The sequence below is a fragment of the Theropithecus gelada genome, chromosome 7b (assembly GCF_003255815.1).
Source record: "Theropithecus gelada isolate Dixy chromosome 7b, Tgel_1.0, whole genome shotgun sequence".
In the NCBI taxonomy this organism is placed as follows: Eukaryota; Metazoa; Chordata; class Mammalia; order Primates; family Cercopithecidae; genus Theropithecus; species Theropithecus gelada.
The window spans coordinates 69,161,058-69,186,904 of record NC_037675.1 but is presented as its reverse complement, the minus strand read 5'-3'; the positions used below and the strand labels follow the sequence as shown (position 1 = coordinate 69,186,904).

At 43.2% G+C, this 25,847-nt stretch overlaps 1 protein-coding gene across 1 annotated transcript in view; it reads left to right on the top strand.

Annotated features, from left to right (window-relative positions):
- Positions 1-25,847, top strand: part of ZFYVE26 (zinc finger FYVE-type containing 26) — a 68,675-nt gene that overhangs the window by 22,107 nt on the left and 20,721 nt on the right. The window contains exons 15-30 of the mRNA XM_025392624.1: positions 3,218-3,419; positions 4,687-4,950; positions 8,089-8,208; positions 8,300-8,464; positions 9,045-9,263; positions 9,880-9,982; positions 10,798-11,543; positions 12,751-12,947; positions 13,936-14,040; positions 15,783-15,905; positions 16,606-16,782; positions 18,197-18,443; positions 19,188-19,286; positions 22,057-22,220; positions 24,540-24,676; positions 25,725-25,756. Coding sequence (XP_025248409.1) covers positions 3,218-3,419; positions 4,687-4,950; positions 8,089-8,208; positions 8,300-8,464; positions 9,045-9,263; positions 9,880-9,982; positions 10,798-11,543; positions 12,751-12,947; positions 13,936-14,040; positions 15,783-15,905; positions 16,606-16,782; positions 18,197-18,443; positions 19,188-19,286; positions 22,057-22,220; positions 24,540-24,676; positions 25,725-25,756 — 3,100 coding nt within the window. The remainder of the gene's footprint in view (positions 1-3,217; positions 3,420-4,686; positions 4,951-8,088; positions 8,209-8,299; positions 8,465-9,044; positions 9,264-9,879; positions 9,983-10,797; positions 11,544-12,750; positions 12,948-13,935; positions 14,041-15,782; positions 15,906-16,605; positions 16,783-18,196; positions 18,444-19,187; positions 19,287-22,056; positions 22,221-24,539; positions 24,677-25,724; positions 25,757-25,847) is intronic.

The following is a 25,847-nucleotide window of genomic DNA, read 5'->3' as shown; positions in this document are numbered from 1 at the left end:
ATATTCAGCCACATTCCCACCACTTAAAAACATGGAAATTTTTGTTTCTCTCCTTGACTCCTTCTCTGAACATATACATGGGTTTTTGTTTGTTTGTTTGTTTGTTTGTTTGTTTGAAATGGAGTCTTGCTCTGTTGCCCAGTCTGGAGTACAGTGCCACAATTTCTGCTCACTGCAAACTGTACCTCCCAGGTTCAAATGATTCTCCTGCCTAAGCCTCCCAAGCATCTGGGATTACAGGTGCCCACCACACCAGGCTAATTTTTATATTTTTTGTAGAGACAGGATTTTGCCATGTTGGCCAGGCTGGTCTTGACCTCCTGACCTCAAGTGATCTACCTGCCTCAGCCTCCCAAACTACTGGGATTACAGGCATGAGCCACCGCACCCAGCCCATGTTTTTATCTAGTTTAAAATTTTAATACAATTTCCTTTTCTTGTCTTTTTTTTTTTTTTTTTTTTTGACACAGAGATTTGCTCTTGTCACCCAGGTTGCTGGAGTGCAGTGGCGCGATCTCAGCTCACTGCAACCTCTACCTCTCATGTTCAACCGATTCTCCTGCCTCAGCCTCCCAAGTAGTTAGGATTACAGGCATGCACCACCATGTCTGGCTAATTTTTGTATTTTTAGTAGAGATAAGGTTTTGCAATGTTGGTCAGGCTGGTCTCAAACTCCTGACCTCAGGAGATCCACCCACCTTGGCATCCCAAAATGCTGGGATTACAGGCATAAGCCATTATGCCCAGTCTCAATAATAAATAGAATGCCAGTTCAATATACAAGAAGTATGGAGAGCTGGCGGACTAGAATATTTGTATTGTAGAGAGAAAATAGCACTGGAATGGTAATCAGAAAGACTCTGAACCTCTCTGAGCTTTGGTTTCCTCATTTGAAAACTGGAGTTAAATGTAATACCTGGTTTTTCTACCTCATAGGAATGTTAAGAGGATTACGTTCTAGCTGTGAGGAATATGAAATCCTCTACTGTTGATTAAACTTTTTTTTTTTTTTTTTTTTTGAGACGAAGTCTCGCTCTGTCGCCCAGGCTGGAGTGCAGTGGCCGGATCTCAGCTCACTGCAAGCTCCGCCTCCCGGGTTCACGCCATTCTCCTGCCTCAACCTCCCGAGTAGCTGGGACTACAGGCGCCCGCCACCTCGCCCGGCTAGTTTTTTGTATTTTTTAGTAGAGACGGGGTTTCACCGTGTTAGCCAGGATGGTCTCGATCTCCCGACCTCGTGATCCGCCCGTCTCGGCCTCCCAAAGTGCTGGGATTACAGGCTTGAGCCACCGCGCCCGGCCTGATTAAACTTAATAGCATAAAACAGTACTCTTCTAATGTTTAAAACCCTCTTGGCATATTAATGATACTTTTACTGGTAGTAAAGTATTTGGTAGTTTATCCACTTAGCATGTAGGTCAGAATTGTTCTTTCATGTGAGTTCAGTTGTTGAGGAATAAATCTAGGGAACTCTAGGTGATAGGACAATTTTTACTTAACCTTCTCTGATCATTTTAGATCTTACACTTTAATGATAATTATGATCCTTGGAGGAGGATAGGACCCTCCCCAGCCCCAGCCTTTCTCTTTCTTTTCTTTTCTTTTTTTTTTTTTTTTTTTTTTTTTGAGGCAGAGACTCACTCTCTCACCCAGGCTGGAGTGCAGTGGCTCAATCTTGGCTCACTGCAATCTTTGCCTCCTGGGATCAAGCGATTCTCCTGCCTCAGCCTCCTGAGTAGCTGGGACTACAGGTGCACACCACCACTCCTGGCTAATATTTACATTTTTAGTAGAGACAGGGTTTCACCACGTTGGCCAGGCTGGTTTCAAACTCCTGACCTCAAATTATCTGCCCTCCTTGGCCTCATGAAGTGCTGGGATTACAGGCACAAGCCACCATGCCAGCCAGCCCCTCCCCAGCCTTTCTAATGCTCAAATCCAGAGGAATTAACTAGGAGTCCCATGATATTTTACCCCTAAATGTCCTCCACTTCTCCTCCTTTTCTTGAGCCATGGTCTTTTTTTTTTTTTTCAGTAAAACTTTTATTTTTTGACCTGGATACAGACAGAACTAGTTGTACATATAAGAAAATACCAGAAAGTATTAACAAGAAAATAAAATTACTTTTAACCCTATAGTATGGAACAACCAATATTAAAAATTTACTTTTTTGGCCAATATTTCTCCAAAATATGTATGACTTTTATATAGCTGAGATTATTTCCAATCTAAAACTTTATATCATGCATTTTTACATTTTAATATTAGCGTTTGTCTTTTAACCTTGATTTTAGTGACCTTACAATAGTCTGATCAAGTAGCTGCATTTAACCCTGTTGCTCAAGATTTAGATTATTTTTAACCTTGTAATAGTTGTAATATATAGTGCCAAGGTGATTACATTTAGGCATTAAGCCTTTTGAATTATTTTTTTAAGAAAGTTCCTCGGCCGGGCGCGGTGGCTCAAGCCTGTAATCCCAGTACTTTGGGAGGCCGAGACGGGAGGATCACGAGGTCAGGAGATCGAGACCATCCTGGCTAACACGATGAAACCCCGTCTCTACTAAAAAAAATACAAAAAACTAGCCGGGCGAGGTGGCGGGCGCCTATAGTCCCAGCTACTCAGGAGGCTGAGGCAGGAGAATGGCGTAAACCCGGGAGGTGGAGCTTGCAGTGAGCTGAGATTTGGCCATTGCACTCCAGCCTGGGCGACAGAGCAAGACTTCGTCTCAAAAAAAAAAAAAAAAAAAAAAAGAAAGTTCCACATAAAAACTGCTGAGTCAAAAGATGTAAACATTTTTAAAGCTTTATGGATTGCCAAACTGCTTTTCAAAAAAATTGTGATACTTAATGTTACACTACCTCCTGAGGATTTATTTTTGCACTCTGTTATTGTGATAGATGCAAAATGGTATTGTTACTTAAATTCCTAGATTACTGACAAGGGAAAAAAATATTTTCCCATTTATATATTAGTCATATATATTTCCTCTGAAATTGTCCACATCTTTTGCCTATTTTCTAGTGAGGCTTTGGTGGTTTTCTTACTTTTATGAATTATTTTTTATAGTTGAACTGCTCTTCTAACATTCAGTGCCCTTCTGACCCTACAAAGCACAAAGACATCTTAGGGCCACAGTCTAATTGTTGGCAAGATCTCCTATCTGTGGACATTCCCTAAATCAGTGAGACCACACTCTCCCTCTCCCATGACAGGTGCTGTTCACGTTCAACCTGAAGTCCTCACCCAGTTCAGGAGAACTGATGTTCATGGAGCGCTACCAGGAAGTGATCCAAGAACTGGCCCAAGTAGAGCACAAGATTGAAAACCAGAACTCAGATGGGGGTAGCAACACCATTCGGAGAACTGGCAGTGGCCGCTCAACTCTACAGGCCATTGGCAGTGCTGCGGCAGCAGGTCAGGCTTCCCTGCTAACACCATAAGTGGTGAGGTGGCTGGGAGAGGGGGTAAAAGGGGAGAAACCACCAAAATCCTACGCTCCTCATGAGGGTGAGCAAAAATTCAATACAGGACACCTGCCTTGAAAAACAGCAAAGCTGATACCTCCAGTTTTCCAGCTGTGCCCATCCTCCTTGCCTGGGCTGTTCACATACCACCACTCGACCTTCTGCATTAAGCTTATCCTGTGTGATTTCAATGAAGACTATGAATGCTATTTTTAACATGTGTTTTGATGGTCACTGTCTCTGGCTTCAGGAAATGGTTAGGAGTTTATTTCCTTCCCATGTAATTACTCAGGGATAAAGCATATTGTTTTACTGTTCTATAAAGTGAAGTTGAATATTAAAATATAGGGCTGCCGGGCCCGGTGGCTCATGCCTGTAATCCCAGCACTATGGGAGGCCGAGGCGGGTGGATCACGAGGTCAGGAGATCGAGACCACAGTGAAACCCCGTCCCTACTAAAAAATACAAAAAGAAAATTAGCCGGGTGTGGTGGCGGGCGCCTGTAGTCCCAGCTACTCAGGAGGCTGAGGCAGGAAAATGGCGTGAACCCAGGAGGTGGAGCTTGCAGTGAGCCAAGATCGTGCCACTGCACTCCAACCTGGGCAACAGAGCGAGACTCCATCTAAAAAAAAAAAATTAGGCCCTAGAATTCACAGGTCTCAATTTCCCAACCTTGGATGCACTGCAAGAGAGCCCATCTTTTCATTATTTCTTGAAGTTGGACTCTTGTTCCACATTTTCACAACTCTTACTGACCTAGGCTCTACATACCATGGTACCATCACATATTGCTCCCTACATATTATCCCAGAAATTTTCTATGCCTATTCACAAGAACATACACACATCATTTCTGTTTTTAATATAAGTAGTCTCTTAGGACAATACTACAGTCTACCTTGCTTTTTAGCAATGTGTTCTAGAGATCTTTTCTGATTAGCACACACAGGTCTATGTCATTCTTTCTGAACTTACTTTGAGACCCCATTTGGAAGAAGCCCTCCCTCATCTGGACCACTCTGAGTTTCTCTTGGTCTTCCTTTCATGCCACTGTTTTGAAGCTATAAGAGCGGGCCATAATGATAGTGCTAATATACATAGAAGATACCCTGTGCAGATGAACCTTAAACAATTTTAAAGTAACTACTTTACCTAATAAAAGTTGTAGTGAGAATCCTTTTCACCCCTTGCTTTTTATTCCACTGCTGGGCGGCCAGGAATGGTGTTTTACTCTATCTCTGACGTGACCGACAAGCTGCTCAGCACCTCTGGAGACCCCATCCCCACGCTCCAGGAGGACTTCTGGATAAGCACGACTCTAGTGGAGCCCACTGCTCCCCTGAGAGAAGTTCTGGAAGACCTCAGCCCCCCTGCCATGGCTACATTTGACCTAGCTTGCTCTCAGTGCCAGCTCTGGAAAACCTGCAAGCAGCTTTTGGAGACGGCTGAACGGCGTTTGAATAGTAGCCTTGAAAGGCGGGGTGAGTGTGCTGTGTTAGCTGTATCCCTTCATTCTTAAATGAGATGGGTTTCTGAGAGTCTTGATAAATTGTCCAGGAAGAAAGCAGTTATTGGAGGAGGCAGATGGTGAATGGATTATGAAATTTTGTCACATACAATCTGATGGCATAAATACAGTCTGTTGAGAGACAAAATAGACATAGCAATTTGGGGAAATTCTTTATTGAATTATAGGTGAATTCAAAGGAGAAATATACATTTTTTTTAAATGGTGTCAATGGAATTTGAGCCTTAAGACTGCATGCCCTCTCCTTGGTGAACTTCACTTAACCTGAAACCTGAGACCATCTTGAATTTGTAATCCAGGTGTAAGGGAAAACTGAATAAGTCACAGTTGAGGGAAATCATACCTCGAGGTCAATAATAGTGCAGAATATGCATATGGAATTCTTAGAGAAATCAGGTATGTGAAGGCATAGGTATACGAAGGTAGAATTAGGCAACATTCTACTCCCCATACCTGTCCTTGCTACTTGCACCAAACACTGGAAGGACTGAGTAGTGGAGGAGAAAGGAACCTGTTCTGCCTCAGTAATATAGAGGGAGAAGTGGTGAATAGGTTATGATATGAGTAGCCCCTTGTGTCTGGGGTCCCCAAGCCCACCCCCAGGTTCGGTGATTCTCTAGAAGAACTCTCAAGAATCAGCCTATCATCATAGAGCAAAGATTTATTTCAGCAAATGGATACAAAGAAAAATCAGCAAAGTAAAAAGGCTCATAGGATGAAATCTGGAGGAAACGAGGTGCAAGCTTCCGAGAGTCCTCTGCCTGTGGAGTCACCCAGGGCATGCCTATGCCTATTTCTCCAGCAATGAGTTGTGCCAGCAGTTGCAAGGTGTTGTATATAGGGAAGCTCATTAGAGACTCAAGGCCTGAGGTTTGTTTTTGTTGTTGTTGTTTATTTTTTTATTGTTGTTGTTGTTGTTTTTTGAGATGGAATCTCGCTCTGTCCCCCAGGCTGCAGTGCAGTGGCTCAATCTTGGTTCACTGCTTACTGCAACTTCCACCTCCTGAGTTCAAGCGATTCTCCTGCCTCAGCCTCCCGAGTAGTTGGGATTACGAGCACGTGCTACCATGCCCGGCTAATTTTTGTGTATTTAGTAGAGACAGGGTTTCACCATGTTGGTCAGGCTGGTCTCAAACTCCTGACCTCGTGATCCGCCTGCCTCAGCCTCCTAAAGTGCTGGGATTACAGGCGTGAGCCACTGCACGCAGCCACCCAAGGTTTTTTTTTTTGAGGACTGGTGACAAAAACACCCTCTGCGTAGCAGGTAGCAAATTCCAGGTTCCCAAAAGGCAAGCAGGTGTTCAGCATAAACCACATTGTACAAAGAGTTTAGGGCCAGTGAGCCACTGTCACTATTTAAGGAAAGTTTTATATCAGCATAGGAAACTTCTTACCAGTCAAGTCCACAGTGCCAGCCAAGGGCCAGCCTTGCAAGCAGATGTTCTAAGGATAGCAGTGTCAAGCCTGCTGTTTAACTCTTTTCTCTACACCCCTCCAAATCACCTCTGAGCTGTTGGTTAAAATGTCCTTTAATGTTTATATTACCTTCAAAGAAAGTACACAGTGGCTTATACAATGCTGTTTTTGTCCAGTGATCTGCCCTTCCCCTCATCTAATACTTATATCCTGAAATAAAATATTATTCAAGCTCATAATCACTGAAACAGTTCAGGTCAATCAATAAGGAATTTTTTTTTTTTTTTTGTGGGTACATAGTCTGTGTATATATTTATGGAGTATATGAGATTTTTTGGTACAGGCACACAATGCTTAACAATCACATCATGGAAAATTGAGTATCCATCTCCTCAAGCATTTAGCCTTTGTGTTACAAACAAGCTAGTTAGACTCTTTTAGTCATTTTTAAATGTACAATTGAATTATTATTCACTATAGCCCCCATGTTGTGCTATTAAATACTAGGTCTTATTCATTGTTTCTAACTTTTTTTTTTTTTTTTGAGACAGAGTCTCACTCTGCCACGCAGGCTGGAGTGCAGTGGCACCATCTGGGCTCACTGCAGCCTCTGCCTCCTGGGTTCGGGTGATTCTCCTGTCTCAGCCCTCCACCTTGCCCTCCAGTAACTAGAACAACAGGGTGGGCCACCATGCCCATCTAATTTTTGTATCTTTAGTAGAGAAGGGGTTTCACCATCCACCCACCTTGGCCTCCCAAAGTGCTGGGATTACAGGTGTGAGCCACCACACCCAGCCTCTAACTGTTTTTTATACTCATTAACCATCTCCATCTTCCCCCACCCATTACTACCTTCCCAGCCTCTGGTAACCATCCTTCTATTCTCTAGCTCCATGAATTCAGTTATTTTTATTTTTAGATCCCACACATAAGTGAGAACATGTGGTGTTTGTCCTTCTGTGCCTGGCTTATTTCACTGAACACAATGATCTTCAGTTCTATCCATGTTGTTGCTAATGACAAGATCTGATTCTTTTCTATGGCTGAATAGTACTCCATTGTGTAAATGTATCACATTTTCTTTATCCATTCATCTGCTGATGGACACTGAGGTTGCTTCAAACTCTTGGCTATTGTGAACAGTGCTGCAAGAAACATGGGAGTGCAAATATCTCTTCAATATACTGATTTAGGAATCAATTTAGTGACTACTGTGTTTCCAGATTATCCTGAGCATATGGGAGTATAGGAGAGATGTAAGGAATAATCTGTGTCCATTAAGTTGTTTATAGTGTGGTTGGAGTGTGAAGATACCACTTAAAGCAATTAAAGAAGACATGTGATCCCCACTCAAATTCACAGCTGAGGGCAGTACCAAGGCAAATCCATTTGGCTTGGGACAGCAATTCCATAGGAGTGCCAGAGATTCTGAATCTTCTGATGTTGTTGACAGCTGAGGCATCTTGCCAGCAGCAGTCCTAGAATCTCAGGCATGAAATAAGCCAAGTATACTGGTTGTCACCCAAAATAGCACAGCATATATTTCCTCCTTAATATTGGAGAGGATAAAATTTCACAGGTAAATATAGGACTGAGTGCCAATCTCTGAAAACATTTCTTTCTTTTTTTTTTTTTTTTTTTTTTTGGCATTCCCTCTTCCTTCATTTATTTCCAGGTCGACGGATAGACCACGTACTCCTAAATGCTGATGGCATTCGAGGTTTTCCAGTTGTTCTTCAGCAAATCAGTAAGATTCTCAATTATCTGCTTATGTCAGCCAGTCAAACCAAATCAGGTGAGTTGCTTTTTTCTCTTTTCTTCTTCTGGACCTGGAACATTAGGTCAGCAGCAGACTTTACTTTTTCTTTCTCATTTGCTTTCCATAGAGAGTGTGGAAGAAAAGGGAGGAGGCCCTCCACGGTGCAGCATCACTGAACTGCTTCAGATGTGCTGGCCCAGCCTAACCGAGGACTGTGTTGCCAGCCACACCACCCTCTCCCAGCAGCAAGATCAGGTCCTTCAGTCACTGAGAGAGGCACTAGAGCTGCCAGGTATAAGGCTGTCTGCTTGGGAACAAATAAAAGCTGAACTGGGGAAAGGAAACAGCTGAGAGTAATGAAGCACTTTGGAGCAGAGGCTTGGACTCCAGAACTGGGCTCTACCATTCCTTTAGTTAGCCAGGGCATGTCTCAATGTCTCATAACTTAACTTCATCTGTTTTCCCACCTCTCAATTGAAAGAATGGTGAACACTCCATTAGCTGATACATTTTTCTCATGATGAATGAGAAATATAGCCAGCAGATGCTCAGTAAATACTGATGAACCCTTCCGCAAAAGATTGCTGTGTTCTTCATAAAGTTGTTCCACCCCAGAGACAAGGATAAAAACAGAACTATATACACCAGAGTAATTTTATACACTGCAGACCCAAAGTTCTTCCTGGCTGAGAATCACTTGTCCAAGTGACTGACTTGGGATTTTATATTTGCCTTGTAAGTGTAGTGCCCAGGCCATCAGATGCCCCAGGCAGTGCATAGGAGGCCCAGTTCACATATCCAGTCAGAAATTGACCCAAAGCTGGACTCACAGACTAAAGCCTGTGTCCTTTCTCCTGCCATCCTCCTCTCAGAGCCCAGGACTCCTCCACTGTCTTCCCTGGTGGAGCAGGCAGCCCAGAAAGCTCCAGAGGCAGAGGCCCACCCTGTGCAGATCCAGACTCAGCTCCTCCAGAAGAACCTGGGCAAACAGACCCCAGCAGGCAGCAGACAGATGGACTACTTGGGCACCTTCTTCAGTTACTGCAGCACCCTTGCTGCAGTTCTCCTTCAAAGTTTGAGCTCTGAGCCTGGTAGGTAGCAAGAAAGAGGCAATAGATTCATGGCAGCTGCAAGTGTTCAGGCCAAGGAAGAGAAAAGACGCACGATTAAAAGACTCTGGATACAGCAGTAGCCAAGAACAGTAGATTTGTAAGGTCCTCCTCTCTTATTCATCTCTGGCTATTTTACTCATCTTTATGCTAGTATAACTGTATGGGAGTACTCAATTAATTTTCTTGGAATTAGTGACTCAAAAACATCTCTGTCAGACCTGTGGTCCACTGTGGATTCGAGGGGCCAGCAGAGGAATCAAGTCTCTGATATGAGTACCAGATTCTTTCTTAAGTTCACAGAGTAAGTACCACATGCACTTCAGTCGGGTTGAAGAGAGCAGGAGTTAGCGGTCTGTGGCTAGACGTGCCCACTGAAGTTCATCTGGGATTGGAAGTCTTTAGAGCAGTGGTAAGATATAGATAAACTTGTGGTCAGGTTCATGTTGAGAATACCCTTTACCTAGAATGAATTAACAGAAGGATCTCAATACTGTCTTCATCTTGACACTGTACTTTTTTCTCAATTCTGGGAAACAGGGCTCTGAACTCTTGTAGTCAGTGGTGCAAACAAATATCATGTTCTTTATCTTTGCAGATCATGTGGAGGTCAAGGTAGGAAATCCCTTTGTTCTGCTGCAACAGAGCTCTTCCCAACTGGTGTCACATCTCCTGTTTGAAAGACAAGTTCCCCCAGAGAGGTAGGAGCCACCTCCATGCAAGCCAGTCAGCCATGGGCCTTCCTAATGATTTCATCAAGATAGCCAAGGGCTCAGTGCATTGGTGCTTGGGGTTAGTACAGAGAGTGGGGATTTCTTCCAGACTGAATCTTTTATTCTTACACAACTCTGTGAAAACGTAATGTGCCTTGTTTCCTGCTTTCTCTCTCAATACCTCTAGCATGTATATTGTTAAGTATGAAATCAATGGGTGACTCTGCACTTTATAAATAGGCAAAAATCCAAAAATTCGATAACATAGTTGATTAGACTGTAGGAAAACAGCATTCTCAGAGAATGCAAGTGTGACATAAATTTGTACAGCCTCCATAGGAAGGCAGTTTGTCAATATTTATTAAAATTGCAAATTCATATGCCCTTTGATTTAGCAATCCAGTTTGGACAATGTATCCTACAGCTTTATTATACATAAGTGATTTATGCACAAAATCATTTCATTGCAATCTTGTATATAGTACCAACAGATTAGAAAATTCATTGTCCACTAACAGGAGCCTAGTTATGGTTCATCTGTATAATGGAATACTATGTAACTGCAAAAACTAAAGAGGGTCCTCTCTGTAGAGGGATATGGATAGATCTCGCAGATGTGCTCAGTGAAAACACAAAGGGCAGAGCAGTATGTCTAATAGGCTACTTTTTGTGTTTAAAAAAAAAAGTGTAACGATTAGGAACTTTTATTTACATTTGCTCATATAAGCATAAATAAATTGTAAGACTGGGTAATGGTGCCTGTGTATTCAAGCCTTGTATGCCCTCTGCTTCTCTCCTTCCAGACTGGCAACCCTTCTGGCCCAAGAGAATCTCAGCCTAAGTGTGCCGCAGGTCATCGTCAGCTGCTGCTGTGAGCCCCTTGCTCTTTGCTCATCCCGGCAAAGCCAACAGACCTCCTCCCTCCTGACTCGTCTGGGTACTCTGGCCCAGCTGCATGCCTCCCACTGCCTAGATGACCTCCCACTTTCTACACCGAGTTCCCCGAGGCCAACTGAGAACCCCACATTGGAAAGAAAGCCCTATTCCTCCCCAAGGGACTCATCACTCCCAGCCCTCACCTCCTCTGCCTTGGCCTTTCTTAAGTCTCGCTCAAAGCTCCTAGCTACGGTGGCCTGCCTGGGGGCTTCCCCGAGGTTAAAGGTCAGCAAGCCCAGCTTGTCATGGAAGGAACTTCGTGGCCGCAGGGAGGTGCCTCTGGCTGCAGAGCAGGTAGCCCGGGAGTGTGAGCGCCTTCTGGAACAATTCCCTCTGCTTGAGGCCTTCCTTCTGGCTGCCTGGGAGCCCCTGCGGGAGTCCTCGCAGCAGGGGCAGAATCTGGCAGTGAATCTCTGTGGTTGGGCCCGTCTTTCTACCGTTCTCCTGGGCCTACATTCTCCCATTGCCCTAGATGTACTGACTGAGGCTTTCGAGGAATCCTTGGTGGCCAGAGATTGGTCCCAGGCCCTTCAGCTCATTGAAGTGTACGGGCGAGATGTGGACGATTTGAGCAGCATAAAGGATGCGGTCCTGAGCTGTGCTGTGGCATGTGGTGAGCAGAATGCTGTGCCTCCCTTTTTCACTAATGGTAATACTTGGTATTCACTGGGTATATTATCACCTTTAAACCTCATGGTAACTAGAGAGAAGTCCCACTATAATCTCATGTTATTAAGAGGAGACCAGGGCTCAGAGGGGTTAGGAAACTTACCCAGGGTGGTAAGTGGTAGAGTAGAGCTTAGAACCCAAGTCCATCTGACTTTAAACAGGCACTCATAACCAGTATTCTCAATACTGTATATCATAATTCTTGTGAAATTCTATAGACTACAAATGTTTGGGCCCCATCCCCAGAGGCCCAGGACTTTGTAAGCCACAGTCTCGCTCATAACTACCCAGCCCTTCCAGTACAGCATGAAAGCAGCCAGCGTCAATATATAAAGAAATGAACATGGCTATAGTCTAATACAACTTTATTATAAAAGCAGATTGTGGGTCTCTTTGATGACCACTGCTTTGAAAGCTCCCCAGGAAATTTTGACATGTAACCAGAGTGGAAAGCCAATGAGCTGCAACACTACTAGGATTTCCTAGCAGTGTTGTAGCAAGAGTTGGGTGTGATGTAGGGAATGACTTTCGGATAGGAGGTTTGGCTCCCTTTGGAAAGGAGAAAATCCATCCTTGAAAAGGTGGAGAAATCCACTGACTGACTGTGTGGTCTTAATTGCTTGGAGTCTGTTTTTTGTATCTCCAAGATCATATCTGTGAAATGGGTGTGGAAGAGAGAGATCTAAGTCGTGATGACAGAGAATATCCAGGGAGTGAAACTAGTCTATCTGGAATAACTTTCAAGTGGTTATGTATGGCATAGGGTGGAAATTACAGGGAAAAGGAAAGTTTCACTGACAAAGTGAGTCTGAAACAGTCCTATATGTTCAGCATGCCAAGACATGGAGAGCTTCATCTCTTCTGTCCTTCCTTTATTCCTTCCTTCCTTTCTCTTTCCTTCACTTCCTCCTGAAAGTCTCATGACTATTATCAGGTTTACCTAAAGATAAACATAGGGTAGAGATACAGCATTTTCCTTGTCATATAATGGTTCCAAGTGTAAAAACTAATTAAGATCACATGCATCTTAAGGATCCTCCAAGCTCCTGTTTTATGAAATTGAAGAAAGCCCTTTCTCAAGAAGTAACGTGGACTCTTGAGCTCTTCAGGTCCCATGCTTGCTGCCTCTAAGCATCTTTTTTGTCTTATAGACAAAGAAGGTTGGCAATACCTGTTTCCTGTGAAGGATGCATCTCTGAGAAGTCGGCTGGCCTTACAGTTTGTGGACAGGTGGCCCCTGGAGTCATGTCTGGAGATTCTGGCCTACTGCATTTCAGACACGGCTGTCCAAGAAGGACTAAAGTGTGAGCTACAGAGGAAGCTGGCGGAGCTGCAGGTGTATCAGAAGGTATGGGCCCTCGCATCAAGAGAAAAGAAATGGGCTTCTCACTCTATGATCAACTCCAACCTATTCTCGTATGATGGGGGACTTTAAGAAACAGAAAACATAGGCCTGGGTTTTGCTTTGCATCTGGCTTCAGTTCTTAGGTGGACAGCAGGGAGGCCTCCTAGCTGGTTCCTGTGTTACTTACTTCTGTAATTTTAAATAAATTTGTATGAAGTGAGGGTAAAAATAACAAAATTAACATTGAAATGGTGTATTACGGTCCAAAAAGGCTTTTTCACATGTCTTTTTGACCTTTGTGTATGTTTTTGTATATTATATCTTCTATAAAGTTTGTTTTAAATTTCAGCAAAATTTCAAGAGCTATTTTGAAAAGATGCATGAAGGTGACAATTTCAAAAGTGAAAGATTCTTGTGACATGTTTGTTATGTTCAAGCTCAAGAGGTTTAGGGAGACAAATTTAGGAAGCATGGCTACATAACAAGTACAAAATAGATGCTAATTTTCCAACATATCCTTGGAGCAGACAGAGTCCAGGAACCCTACCAGAGACAGTGAAAATGGCAGGTGAAAAAAGGTTTATTTTTATTCTTCCTTGGCAGTTTTCATGCAGAGCTAAAATGTTGTATGAAAGGCGATCCCACAGAGCGTTCAAGCCAGAAGAATATCTTGGGTGGAGTTTGGGGTGGAGGAGCATGGGACAGGTGAACCCCAGAACAATCTGGGAAGCATGAGAGCACTGTCTTAACTAGTGAAAGGCCCCAGTCCTGGCCGCCATATTCAGCCTTCACTTCCTGCTTGTTCTTCCCGGATAGGTTCACTCTGCTCTCTAAATAATCTTTGCCCAATTTGCTCTCTTTTCTGGCAAGTTCTAACAGCCTGACTTTGGGGCAGAGATCTAGAGATGGCCCATCTGTGGGCATGCCAGTGACTTGTTCATGGAAGGAGAAGCTGCAGTGTGGTTTGATGGATTTTCCTGTCTTTCCTTAGATTCTAGGTTTACAGTCTCCCCCTGTGTGGTGTGACTGGCAGACCTTGAGGAGCTGTTGTGTTGAGGACCCATCAACTGTCATGAACATGATTCTAGAAGCACAGGTACCATTTTCCTGGGTGTTGTTCCACTTCATCCTCCTTTCAGAGTTGCAACCCCTTAGCTGGCTGTATAAGCCCCTTTCTGCATGTCAGTGTTCCCTTTTTTAAAAAATAACTATACCACATTCTTTTTTATTGTGAAATTTGCCAAAATCCAGATAAGTATAGAGAATAATACAATTGACTCTTTTGTATCATCACCCTGTGTATATAAATTTCATCACCCTGAAATTTTCTACTTTGTGTATATTAGGTAGAGAACGTATTTCTCAAAGTGGAATTGCTGGATCATCGGTCACGAGCGTCCTCACCTTTACTAGGATATTATCAACACGCTCTCCAAAACGCTTACCCCAGTTATACTCCCACTTGCAGTTCCTGCTATTCCATACACATGTCACCTTGTTGTTTATCTTTATTTTTATTATTATTTTTGAAACGGAGTCTCACTCTTTCACCCAGGCCGGAATGCGGTGGCACAATCTTGGCTCACTGCAACCTCCACCTCCCACGTTCAAGCGATTCTTCTGCCTCAGGCTCCTGAGTAGCTTGGATTACAGGCACCTACCACCACGCCCAGCTAATTTTTTTTGTATTTTTAATAGAGACAGGGTTTCGCCATGTTGGCCAGGCTGGTTTTGAACTCCTGACCTCAAGTGATCCACCCACCTTGACTTCCCAAGGTGCTAGGATTACAGGCATGAGTTACCATGCCCAGCCCCTTGTTACCTTTTTATATTGTCCAACTTTTCAATGTTTACAATAAGATGGTATCTCATTGTTGTTTTAATTTACATGATTACTAATAAATTTGAATATCTGTTCATGTTTATTAGACTTCCAAGTGCTAGGTAGGATTTTGTCTGCCTTTTAAGAAGCTGACTGTAGATGCTCATTCAAATGTTTGTTCATTCAAGAAATACTTATTGCATGCCTATTGCCAGTCACTGTGCTAAATGATGGTGAAACAAAAATAGTTAAGCTGTCCTTGCCCTGGAGTGGCTCACATTTTGGGGACAGAGGTGATGTAAGATGCATCCCTAGGTGACTGCAACGTAATATACAAATGACAGAAGTAAGCTCAGATTGTGGGAGCACAGACAGGGCACCTAACATAGCCTGAGAAACAAGGAAGCATCCTGAAGAAGGCAGTCCTAGGCAGGGTTGTGGGGAGGACATTCCAGACACCCCTATGTGGGAATATTTGAACAAAGCCCTAGGAATTCTATTCTCTGAAACTTCATCTACAGTTCACAAATTGGGGTTTTGGGGTAGTGAGGTGGAACATGAGTAGAATCCAACCAGTGATATGTGTATTTGGCCTTTGTAGTATTGGTCTACAGAATTTTTATTTTTTCATATTGACTTTATTGCCAAAATTTTAAAATACAGAAATTGTATGATTTTTTAAAAGTTTTGTAACTTAAAAGTCTGACAACATTGGGCCTGCCCATTCTTATAGCATGGGTGCTATGTCCTTTAAACAGAGTCTTTTCAGTCTTTCCCACTTCCTTAGAATCTCCCCAGGGTTGACACCAAGTGTCTGTTGCCACGTCATCTGCTATTTTTTCATAGTAGAGCTAAGAGGAAAGTGATATGAACAGTAAGCCTGCTTCAATCATTTTCATCATAGTGAAGTTCCCATCAGCACTTACAGACATTCCTGGGGCTTTGTAGACTCAAGACTGCTAAGAAGAATCAGGCAGTCATGTAAAGGTATTGAAGGCATGTGTGTTTCCTTCCAGGAGTATGAGCTGTGTGAGGAGTGGGGCTGCCTGTACCCCATTCCAAGAGAACATTTAATCAACCTTCATCAAAAGCATCTTCTCCATCTTCTAGGAAGAAGAGATCATGACAAGGCTCTGCAAGTAAGCCCCCAGTTCTTTCCATTTTTCTTCTGGGGTGGGACAAGAAGATTAGTCAAATCAGATGGCTTTGTTTTCATGTTGAATCCCATGCAGTCTCAGATATGCCTCTTCAGATCCTTCAGGAGCTGTTTTTTTTTTTTTTTGAGACGGAGTCTTGCTCTGTCGCCCAGGCTGGAGTGCAGTGGCCGGATCTCAGCTCACTGCAAGCTCCGCCTCCCGGGTTCACGCCATTCTCCTGCCTCAGCCTCCCGAGTAGCTGGGACTACAGGCGCCCGCCACCTCGCCCGGCTAGTTTTTTGTATTTTTTAGTAGAGACGGGGTTTCACCGTGTTAGCCAGGATGGTCTCGATCTCCTGACCTCGTGATCCGCCCGTCTCGGCCTCCCAAAGTGCTGGGATTACAGGCTTGAGCCACCGCGCCCGGCCCAGGAGCTGTTTATAGTCATCTTGAGAAGAAGGGGCCTAGCCTTGCGTTGGGCGCCAGATGGGGCAGCTGAGTCCAGAATTCTGCTGAATTCTGGTCCTGTCAAAGCCATGGCATTTGTGAAACTACAGAGGTGGTTTTAAAAAAAAAAAAGCGAGTATAGAGAAAGGATTAGTCCAAGATGCGTAAACCTAAATATTCCTTTCTCAAACAAAACAAGGCTGATCTAAGAGCTCTCCTGCATGCCTCACCTTCCTCTTCTACCCTTCAACAATAGCTCCTGCAAAGAATCCCTGACCCCACCATGTGCCTTGAAGTGACAGAGCAATCCCTTGACCAGCACACTAGCTTGGCCACTTCTCACTTCTTGGCCAACTACCTCACCACTCACTTCTATGGACAACTGACTGCTGTCCGACACCGTGAAATCCAGGCGCTGTATGTGGGATCCAAGGTAAGGAGGAAAAGGAGGTGTTGGGAAGGCATACCTGAGGGAGATATTGCGAGCCTAGCTCTTCTTCAGAACTTGCCTTTTCAATGGCTCTTTTGCCAGGCACCTGCCATCTCTGGCCTGTGCTATATGAAATCCTTACCCTAGCAGCTCACTGTATCCTAGATGAGTCTCCTAGACTTGTCATTCTCTTCCTGTCCTGCCTCTGTAGTGAATTCTACCTGGTCCTCTTAAGTTGCCTTTATGGTTTCCATGGCATCTGCTCTATCAATGCTTCTCAATTCTGACAATATATCAGAATCACCTGGACTTAAAAAAAAAAAAATACCAGGTTATTCACCTCAACCCCAGATCAATTAAAACTGGTCTTGAGATAGGGACTGGACATCTTCCAAAGGGCTTCTGATGTGAGGATTTAAAACGACTGCTTGATAAACTTGTCTGTGCTAGTGGAAGAGGGTTAGTTGTCTATGTAATTAGATGAGATAAGCTCTTACCTTTGATGTATAACCTTGGAGACATTAATAGAAGAAACCACCAGCTAGAAATAGTAATCCAGGGAAGCAGAGTTTGAGGAGAGCTAGGGCCCTCTGGCATTCTTCTAATTATTCTGCCTGGCAGTCCTATATACTACCCCACAAATAGAACGAGTGCTAGGAGAACCATAAATATAACCACTGACCCACTTACTAAGAGTTAAACTACATAACATGTTCCTTAAGAAGATACACCCAATGTACCGTAGCTGAATAGGGGAACCCTTGAAAACCGGCAGTGAACAGAGTCAGTGAACATATTTCAAGCCTAGTGACCGTGACTTCTAAGGAGAACTTAGATTCATTGTTTACCTGTAGGACATAGGAGGTACCAGGTTTCATCAGACCACTAACACCACCTTGTATTTCTCATTCTGAGTAAAGCCTCAAACAAACAGAATGGTGGCATTAAGGGTCAGGGAGACCTCAACCATACCTGGAGGGTCCAGGCCAGAGGTCAGCAGGCTACCACCCATGAGCCAAATCCAGTCCCCAGCCTGCTTTTGTAAAGCAAGTGTTATTGGAACACACATGTGACTATCATTTTACCTGTGGCTGCTTTCAAGGTACATGTGCAGAGCTGAATGTTTGAGACAGATATTATGGACCATAAAGCTTAAAATATTTACTCTCTGATCCTTTATAGAAAAAGTTTACTAACCTCTCATCTGGTGAAGGTACTTGGGGTACTTCTCAATTACCATCTGCAGAATTTACTGGGGAGCTCAACCTTCCTGCCTAAAAAACTGCGAGTCCGTTTCAGTAGCTGGCTATGTGCCTTTTGTTCTCATGCACCCTTCTCCTTCCCAGTGAGAATCTTCAGTTTTTTTCTGAAATTTGTGTACTATTTTCTTTACTCTATGGATCTACCCCACAAACAGATTCTGCTGACCCTGCCTGAGCAGCACCGGGCCAGCTATTCCCACTTGTCCTCTAACCCCCTGCTCATGCTGGAGCAGCTGCTTATGAACATGAAGGTGGATTGGGCCACTGTGGCTGTGCAGACTCTGCAGCAGCTGATGGTTGGACAGGAGATCGGCTTCACTATGGACGAGGTGGACTCACTGCTTTCCAGATATGCAGAGAAAGCCCTGGACTTCCCATACCCTCAGAGGGAGAAACGATCAGGTAACTGCTAGCATCCTAAAAGGGGATTCTACGTGGAGGGAAGAAATGCCATGCTGCATTCTTAGTTTTAATTTGCACCCCTTTTAATATTTCGGGTTGATCTAGAGTGAACGAATACACTTCAGGAGAGATAGCTCTTTATTATATAGGAGCGATCTTGGTCTTGGAGGAAGTAGAATAATGACCAGAATTAAAAGGTGGTAGGTAACCACTGCATGCATAATAACATAAAGGTTTGGAAAACAAAATATGCTGGAAATGGTGTCTGTCTGGCCTTGATATAGCGGGCTCTTCAGTGCCATCATTTGGTATTGAGAATATGCCTTATTCCCAGGATCACATCAGATATCATTTGTATGTGAGCTGACTCAGCCTATTCTACAATGAAGACACTGAAATAAGTATGGACTGATGTTCCCAGCCAGCTCTTTTTTCTTACTCCCTACCCTCCAGGGGCATCGTTTCAACATCTTCCACTTCCCTCTGGGCATTTTTAGATTTATTTTGTAGAATCCTAGTGTCCATTTCATTATCTTATATGCCTAAATGTGGTTTGTTTTTCAAGGCATTTAAGAAACATGCATGCTATGGGCTTAGAGGTACCTTCTCCATTCTCTTAATACCTAGTAGAGTCATGGAATGACAATCAGAGAAGCCAACAGAGCTTTGTTCTAAATGCCTAGGATGGTGAATCAAGATACTTATGGTAGAACCATATTTTGTCAGCATTTTCCCTCTCTACAGATTCTGTGATTCACCTCCAAGAAATTGTCCACCAGGCTGCAGATCCCGAGACCCTCCCTAGATCACCATCGGCAGAGTTCTGTCCTGCTGCTCCTCCTGGTAAGAGCTGGCTCTGATTATTCACTAAAATGTTTCAGTTTAGTCTTGCCTTATTCTGTCCTTCAGAATTTTTTTTTTTTTTTGCTTCTTTTTTTCATTGTCAGTTATAACGTTATTAATTGTTTATCTTGGTTCATTCCAGATTTACATATATCTCAAAAGATTCAACATACAGTCAATTATTGTTATTTGTGGCAGTATGTCTATAAAGTCTCCACACTGAACTAGAAAATCCAGAACTCTTGCTCCTAGGGGAAATATGTACATGTATACACGTATCTCACATAGATGGTCATCTTAAACCCTAAAAACAGCTCATAGTAGATGATTCTATTTCCTTTTTTCTACAAAGGAGGTTCAGAAGTGTTAAGTGACTTGCCTGAGGCCACCCCCACTAACAGGTCCCAGAATTGGAGTTCAAATCCCATTCAACTAGCCCCAGCACTGAGCTTCTTGTACTACCCCGCACTGTCCACTACCACCTCCATCTTCTGGTCACTGTTTTTTGTTTTTTTTTTTTGAGACGGAGTCTTGCTCTGGCGCAATCATGGCTCACTGCAACCTCCACCTCCTGGGTTCAAACAATTCTTCTGCCTCAGCCTCCCAAGTAGCTGGGATTAAAAGCATGTGCCACCATACCCAGCTAATTTTTGTGTTTTTAGTAGAGATGGGGTTTCGCCATGTTGGCCAAACTGGTCTCAAACTGCAGGTGATCCGCCTGCCTTGGCCTCCCAAAGTGCTGGGATTAAAGGTGTGAGCCACCACACCCAGCCAGGTCACTGTTGTTTAGAGGCTGAAACAACCCCAGCTGGGAATCTGAGTATTGAGTGTTAGGTGACTCAAAACTTTCACGACCGCACGTGTTTGCAAATGACCACAAAAGCAAGATGAATATTATTTTTGAGGTTACAAATGTTAACAAATAAGCAGCTTCACAAATATGCAGTCTGGTATTAATGAGGATTGACTGTACTTAGCCCTCAAGTTCATACTGTCACACACAAAGCACAAGCTCCTTGAAGGTCTCAGCCATGTCTTGGTCGCCCTTTTCACCACCCCTCTAGTGCCCTGGTCTCCAGCACCCACACAATGGCCTACTCCCAAAAGAAGCTCAGCCAAGTATTTTGTTTTGCCAAATGGTCAAAGGAGCAGGATTCTAAGGTCTCTTCTTCTGAGTGCTACTAAGTGCACCATGTTTTACAGCTCTCTTTTTCTGTGACCAGCCAATGTTGCTTGGCTAGATGAGAAGAAATCTCTTTATATGTCATAAAACAAACTGTGGCATTTTCTGGCCATACTTTGAGAATTAGTCATGCGTCATGGTAACTAGCCAAGCTGAGGGGACGGCTCAGCCTTGCAAGTATATTAGCAGCTTCATGCATCTGTATAAATGGCAGCCGGAGCAGCTTTGATGGTGTGTGTGTGTGTGTGTGTGTGAGTGTATGACCTTTTTTTCTTTTTTTTTTTGGAGACAGGATCTCACTCTGTTGCCCAGGCTAGAGTGCAGTGGTGCCATCAGAGCTCACTGCAGGTCAGTTCCTCCTGCCCCTGCTTCCCAAGTAGCTAGGACTACAGGCACACACCACCATTGCCTGGTTAATTGTTTTATTTTTTGTAGAGACAGGATCTTGCTTTGTTGCCTGGGCTGGTCTCGAACTCTTGAACTCAAGTCATCCTCCCACCTTGGCCTCCCAAAGTGCTGGGATTACAGGCATAATCTGCACCCAGCCTATATGAGCTTTTTATTATGGAAATTTTGCAAATCCCAGATATCATATCATTTCATTTATAAATATTTCAGTATAAATCTCTGAAAGGTAAGGACTTTCATGAAACAAAGCCATAATACCATTATCACATCTAAAAACAAATTAATAATAATTCCTTATTATTCTCAAATATCAAGTCAGTATTCAAATTTCTCCAGCTGTTTCATCAAGATTTTTTTATAGTTGGTTTTTCTAGACTCAAGATCTAAATAATGTCCATACATGGCTTGGCGTTTGGCGAAATATCTCTTAAATCTTTTTTTAATTTTTATTTTTTAAGAGAGTCTCCCTCTGTCATCCAGGCCAGAGTGCAGTAGTCTGATCATGGCTCACTGTAATCTTGAACTCCTGGGCTCAAACAATCCTCCCACCTCAGCCTCCCTACTAGCTGGGACTACAGGCACACACCACCATGTCTGGCTAACTTTTGTAATTTTTTCTTTTGTATAGATGGAGTCTAGCTATGTCGCCCAGGCTGGTTTTGAACTCCTGGCCTCAAGTGATTCTCCTGCCTCAGCCTCCCAAAGTGCTGGGATTACTGGCATGAGCCACTGCACCGGCCTCTTAAAGTGCCTTTAATTAATAGGTTCCCTGCCTCTTTTCTTGTTTATCCCCCCTACCTCTTTTTTATTTGTGGAGACTAGTCATTTGTGCCCTGGAGCTTCCCACATGCTGGATTTTGCTGACTGCCTTCCTGTGGCAATCTGCCTCTTCATCCCCAGAATTTCCAGGACACTAGTAATTAGATCTAGAAGCTGGACTTGATTCAGGCTTAATATTTTTTCGTAAGTATACTTGATAGCAGGTGGTGTACACGTCCATCAGGAGGCACACAATGTTCATTTGTCTCTCTTTTATGACACAAACAGCCACTGATGATCATTAACTGGATCTATTATTTCAATAAGCTTTGTAAAATGGTGAAATTCTATCATTGCCTCTTCATCTGTATGCTGGCATATTGATTACCTTTTACTCTCACCTCTGGCTCTGCCTCCCAGGTATCTCCGGTGTACATTCCCCTAGTCTAAGGGAAAGGAGTTTTCCACCAACCCAGCCCCCACAGGAATTTGTGCCCCCAGCGACACCGCCTGCCAGGCACCAGTGGGTACCAGATGAGACTGAAAGTATCTGCATGGTCTGCTGCAGGGAACACTTCACCATGGTAAGCAGCATCGGTCTCCACTGTCACCCTCGGGAGAAGGTAAAGGAGAATTCTAGTTCATGAGCCTGAGTTTACAGTCAACGCCTGTCCCCAAGAGAATATCGGTATTTTCAGAACTGCCAAATCTAAGACTTTGGGTTTATTTTTGACCTGATCAGAATGTGTTTTCTGGATTCAGACAGGTAGTAGACACCCTCAAATAGCAGTGAATTCTAAAATCTTTGCCATTGTCATGAGATAATAAAAAAGAGGCAGGAGGAGTCACCAGGTGTCAGTGGATCTTGTTTCCAGCTCCATGTCTTTAACAGTAAGACTGGTGACCTAGCAGTGGTTATATGCACTGACTCCAGAGATAGAGGACCTGGGTTCTAATCCTGGCTCTGCCTCTTAATGACAGTGTGACTATACACTATTTTGGTCTCATATGCCTACTTGTAAACTAAGGATGATACATTCTTAGGCTCATAGAGCTGTTAGGATTAAATAAATACATGTCACCATAGTTAACAGAGTACCTGCCCAGTATGCCACATCAGCTCAATGCTGATGAAAACAGTGTTGATGTAATTGCCCTGTGTCTGTTTCTTCCTCATCTATAAAAGAGGTGTAACATTTCTATATTTCTATTAGAATGAAATGAAGCAGTACTTTAAAGTCACTTTGATGCCCATCCACTGTAGACTGGATAAAGAAAAGTGGTACATATATACCATAGAATACTATGTAGCCATAAAAAAGAACAAGATCATGTCTTTTGCAGGAACATGGATGGAACCAGAGGTCATTATCCTTAGCAAACTAACATAGGAATGGAAAACCAAATACCACTTGTTCTCAATCATAGTGGGAGTTAAATACTGAGAACACATGGACAGAAAAAAGGGAACAACAGACACGGGGGCTACTTAAGAGAGAGGAGGGTGGAAGAAGGAAGAGGTTCAGGGAAGAAAAACTGCTATGTACCATGCTTAGTACCCAGGTGACAAAATAAGCTGTACACTAAACCCTTGAGTCACGAATTTACCTATACAATAAACCTGCACATGTACCCCTGAACCTAAAATAAAAATTAAGATTTAAAAATATATATATATGAGGAAAGCAAAGTCAGATATTTTCCTTATTTAAACTTATAAATCTTCAAGGAGGAAAATTGGTTGTGACTTGTTGAGACATATGACAAGCCACTGAAAGGAGTTTTGCATGACAAGCTGCTCTCTAGCTTTAAGACCACCATATAGAAGGTTTACTTACATATAGGGTAGATTATAGAAAGAGTTTCTAATCATGACAACAGTGGGCCTTTATTGACTGCCTACTCTCTATGTTCCAGGCATGATACTAAGTGGTTTGCTTAAGTTATCTCTCTTAAATTTTACAATAACCTGATGGGCTTGATAATATTATTACTGTATTACACACACCAGAATACGGATGTATAGAGAAGGTATGTAATTTGGAAAAGACTGATGAGAAATTCTGAATTGACTGATACAAATTAAGAATTTGTGTATAAAATTAAATTATACCTAAGTGTTTGTATTTTTAAAGTCTTTTTTTTTCTTTTTCTTTTTCTTTTTTTTTTGAGACAGAGCCTTGCTCTGTCACCCAGAGGAGTGCAGTGGTGCGATCTCTGCTCGCTGTAACCTCTGCCTCCTGGATTCAAGCAATTCTCCTGCCTCAGCCTCCTGAGTAGCTGGGAGTACAGTCTCCCGCCACCACACCTGGCTAATTTTTGTGTTTTTAGTTGCAATGGGGTTTCGTCATGTCAGCAAGGCTGGTTTCGAACTCCTGACCTCAGGTGATCCACTCACCTCTGCCTCCCAAAGTGCTGGAATTACAGGCGTGAACCACCACGCCCAGCCTAAAAGTCTTGCTTCATGTTTATCATGTGTTACAAATGGCACCTGCTAAAGTAACCTTGGGGAAAACAAATAAATAAAGGCATTTTGAAAAGGCATACCTTTTAATCATTGACATCAATACCATGTAGAAATGTGATCTGCACTGGCTCAGAAAGTGACTTCTTCCCCACTACTTTTTCCTGTTTCTTCACATGTTGCCTCCATACGCAAGTAGAACTTGTCAGGAGCTATTGCAAAACTCCATGACTTGGCACCTTTGCCCATCAGCTGACAGATATTTTTAAATGTTCAATTTTTGAGGGCAAAGACTGGTGTGTCCTTTTTCAATAGAGACCCAAGCACTTGGTGTTCTTAATAAGTAAGCCACTGGCAGCTAATACCATGTATAGGTGGATTGATGACAATCTCCCCTTCTCTCCTCCCTCTTTCTTCTCTTCCTAATGGCATTCCGCAGTTTAACAGGCGTCATCATTGTCGCCGCTGTGGCCGGCTAGTATGCAGCTCCTGCTCCACTAAGAAAATGTTGGTGGAAGGCTGCAGAGAGAACCCTGCTCGTGTGTGTGATCAGTGCTATAGTTACTGCAACAAAGAGTGAGTGTCCTACAGCAGGGCTGTTGCTATTATTGACTGCTGCACCCTCCCCCAGGTCCCTACACTCCTAGGAGTCTCATTATGGAGAGCATTTCAAATCCAGAAATGTTTAACATCCACACTGAAATGCCATTAATTCTATACTGAAGTGTTTGTACACTGACCTTGGTCAGAGAAACTACTAAGAGAGAAAGTAGGGTGAGAGAAAGCGGTGTTCAAGGCTCTTACATGATTTTCTCTCTGAAATTGGAACACTGGTTCCTTAGCCCTTCCCCAGACAGAGGCCATTGAGCTTAGTTCACGAGCTCACCTATTTTCCAGCCTCTCTTGCTTCAACTGGTCTCAGCTGGACTCAAATGGAGTTCACACCAGCTGAGTGGTTGGGCATCGCTTGCATCAACTCTGATCTAGGTAGTCATTCTTGCTTGTAATCCATAATTAGAAGAGCCTCCATACTTGCCTACACAGAATTCACCTGGTAACAAATTTAAGAACCTGCTCGTACCTCCAGTGAGACAGATCAAGACTTTGTTTGTTGGCTCAGGGTTGCTCAATTGTTTCCACTACTTCTAGTAGCAAAGGAGCATGAACCTAAGACTCCTAGAGCATCCAGGAATATGGGCCAAAGCAACCATCCAAAACAAGTTACTTTGAATTATGCATGTTTTATTTACAAACTTAAATAGATTTTATGTTCTCCTTCATAGCATTATTGTGTTTGTCCTGATATGAACATTATTGGTCATTATTTACCATAATGATTACTGATCTCATAGGAAGGAAAACATACCATATTTATTCTACAGTTTCCGTGACCCTAGCATACCACTGCCTCCCTCCCTCAGGGAGGAATTACCCACACACCATACTGCTGAGATTTGAAATGGGCAGTTCATATTGATGGGGGGGACTCTTTCATTCAACAACTCTACCCTCAAAGAGCCCTCCATTGTCCCAGGGAGACACTGTGAGTTGATGCATCTACTAAGCTCAAAACAAAGAAGTGACTCAGGCATTTATTTAATAATTTATCTTTATCTCTTTTCAGTGTACCAGAGGAGCCTTCAGGAAAACCAGAAGGTAAGGCCAAATCCCATTCTCTGTGACTCTTCATTTGTGTACTTAAGTTAACTCTATCTTCAGCATGTCAGCTGCGACTGATATACTTGTC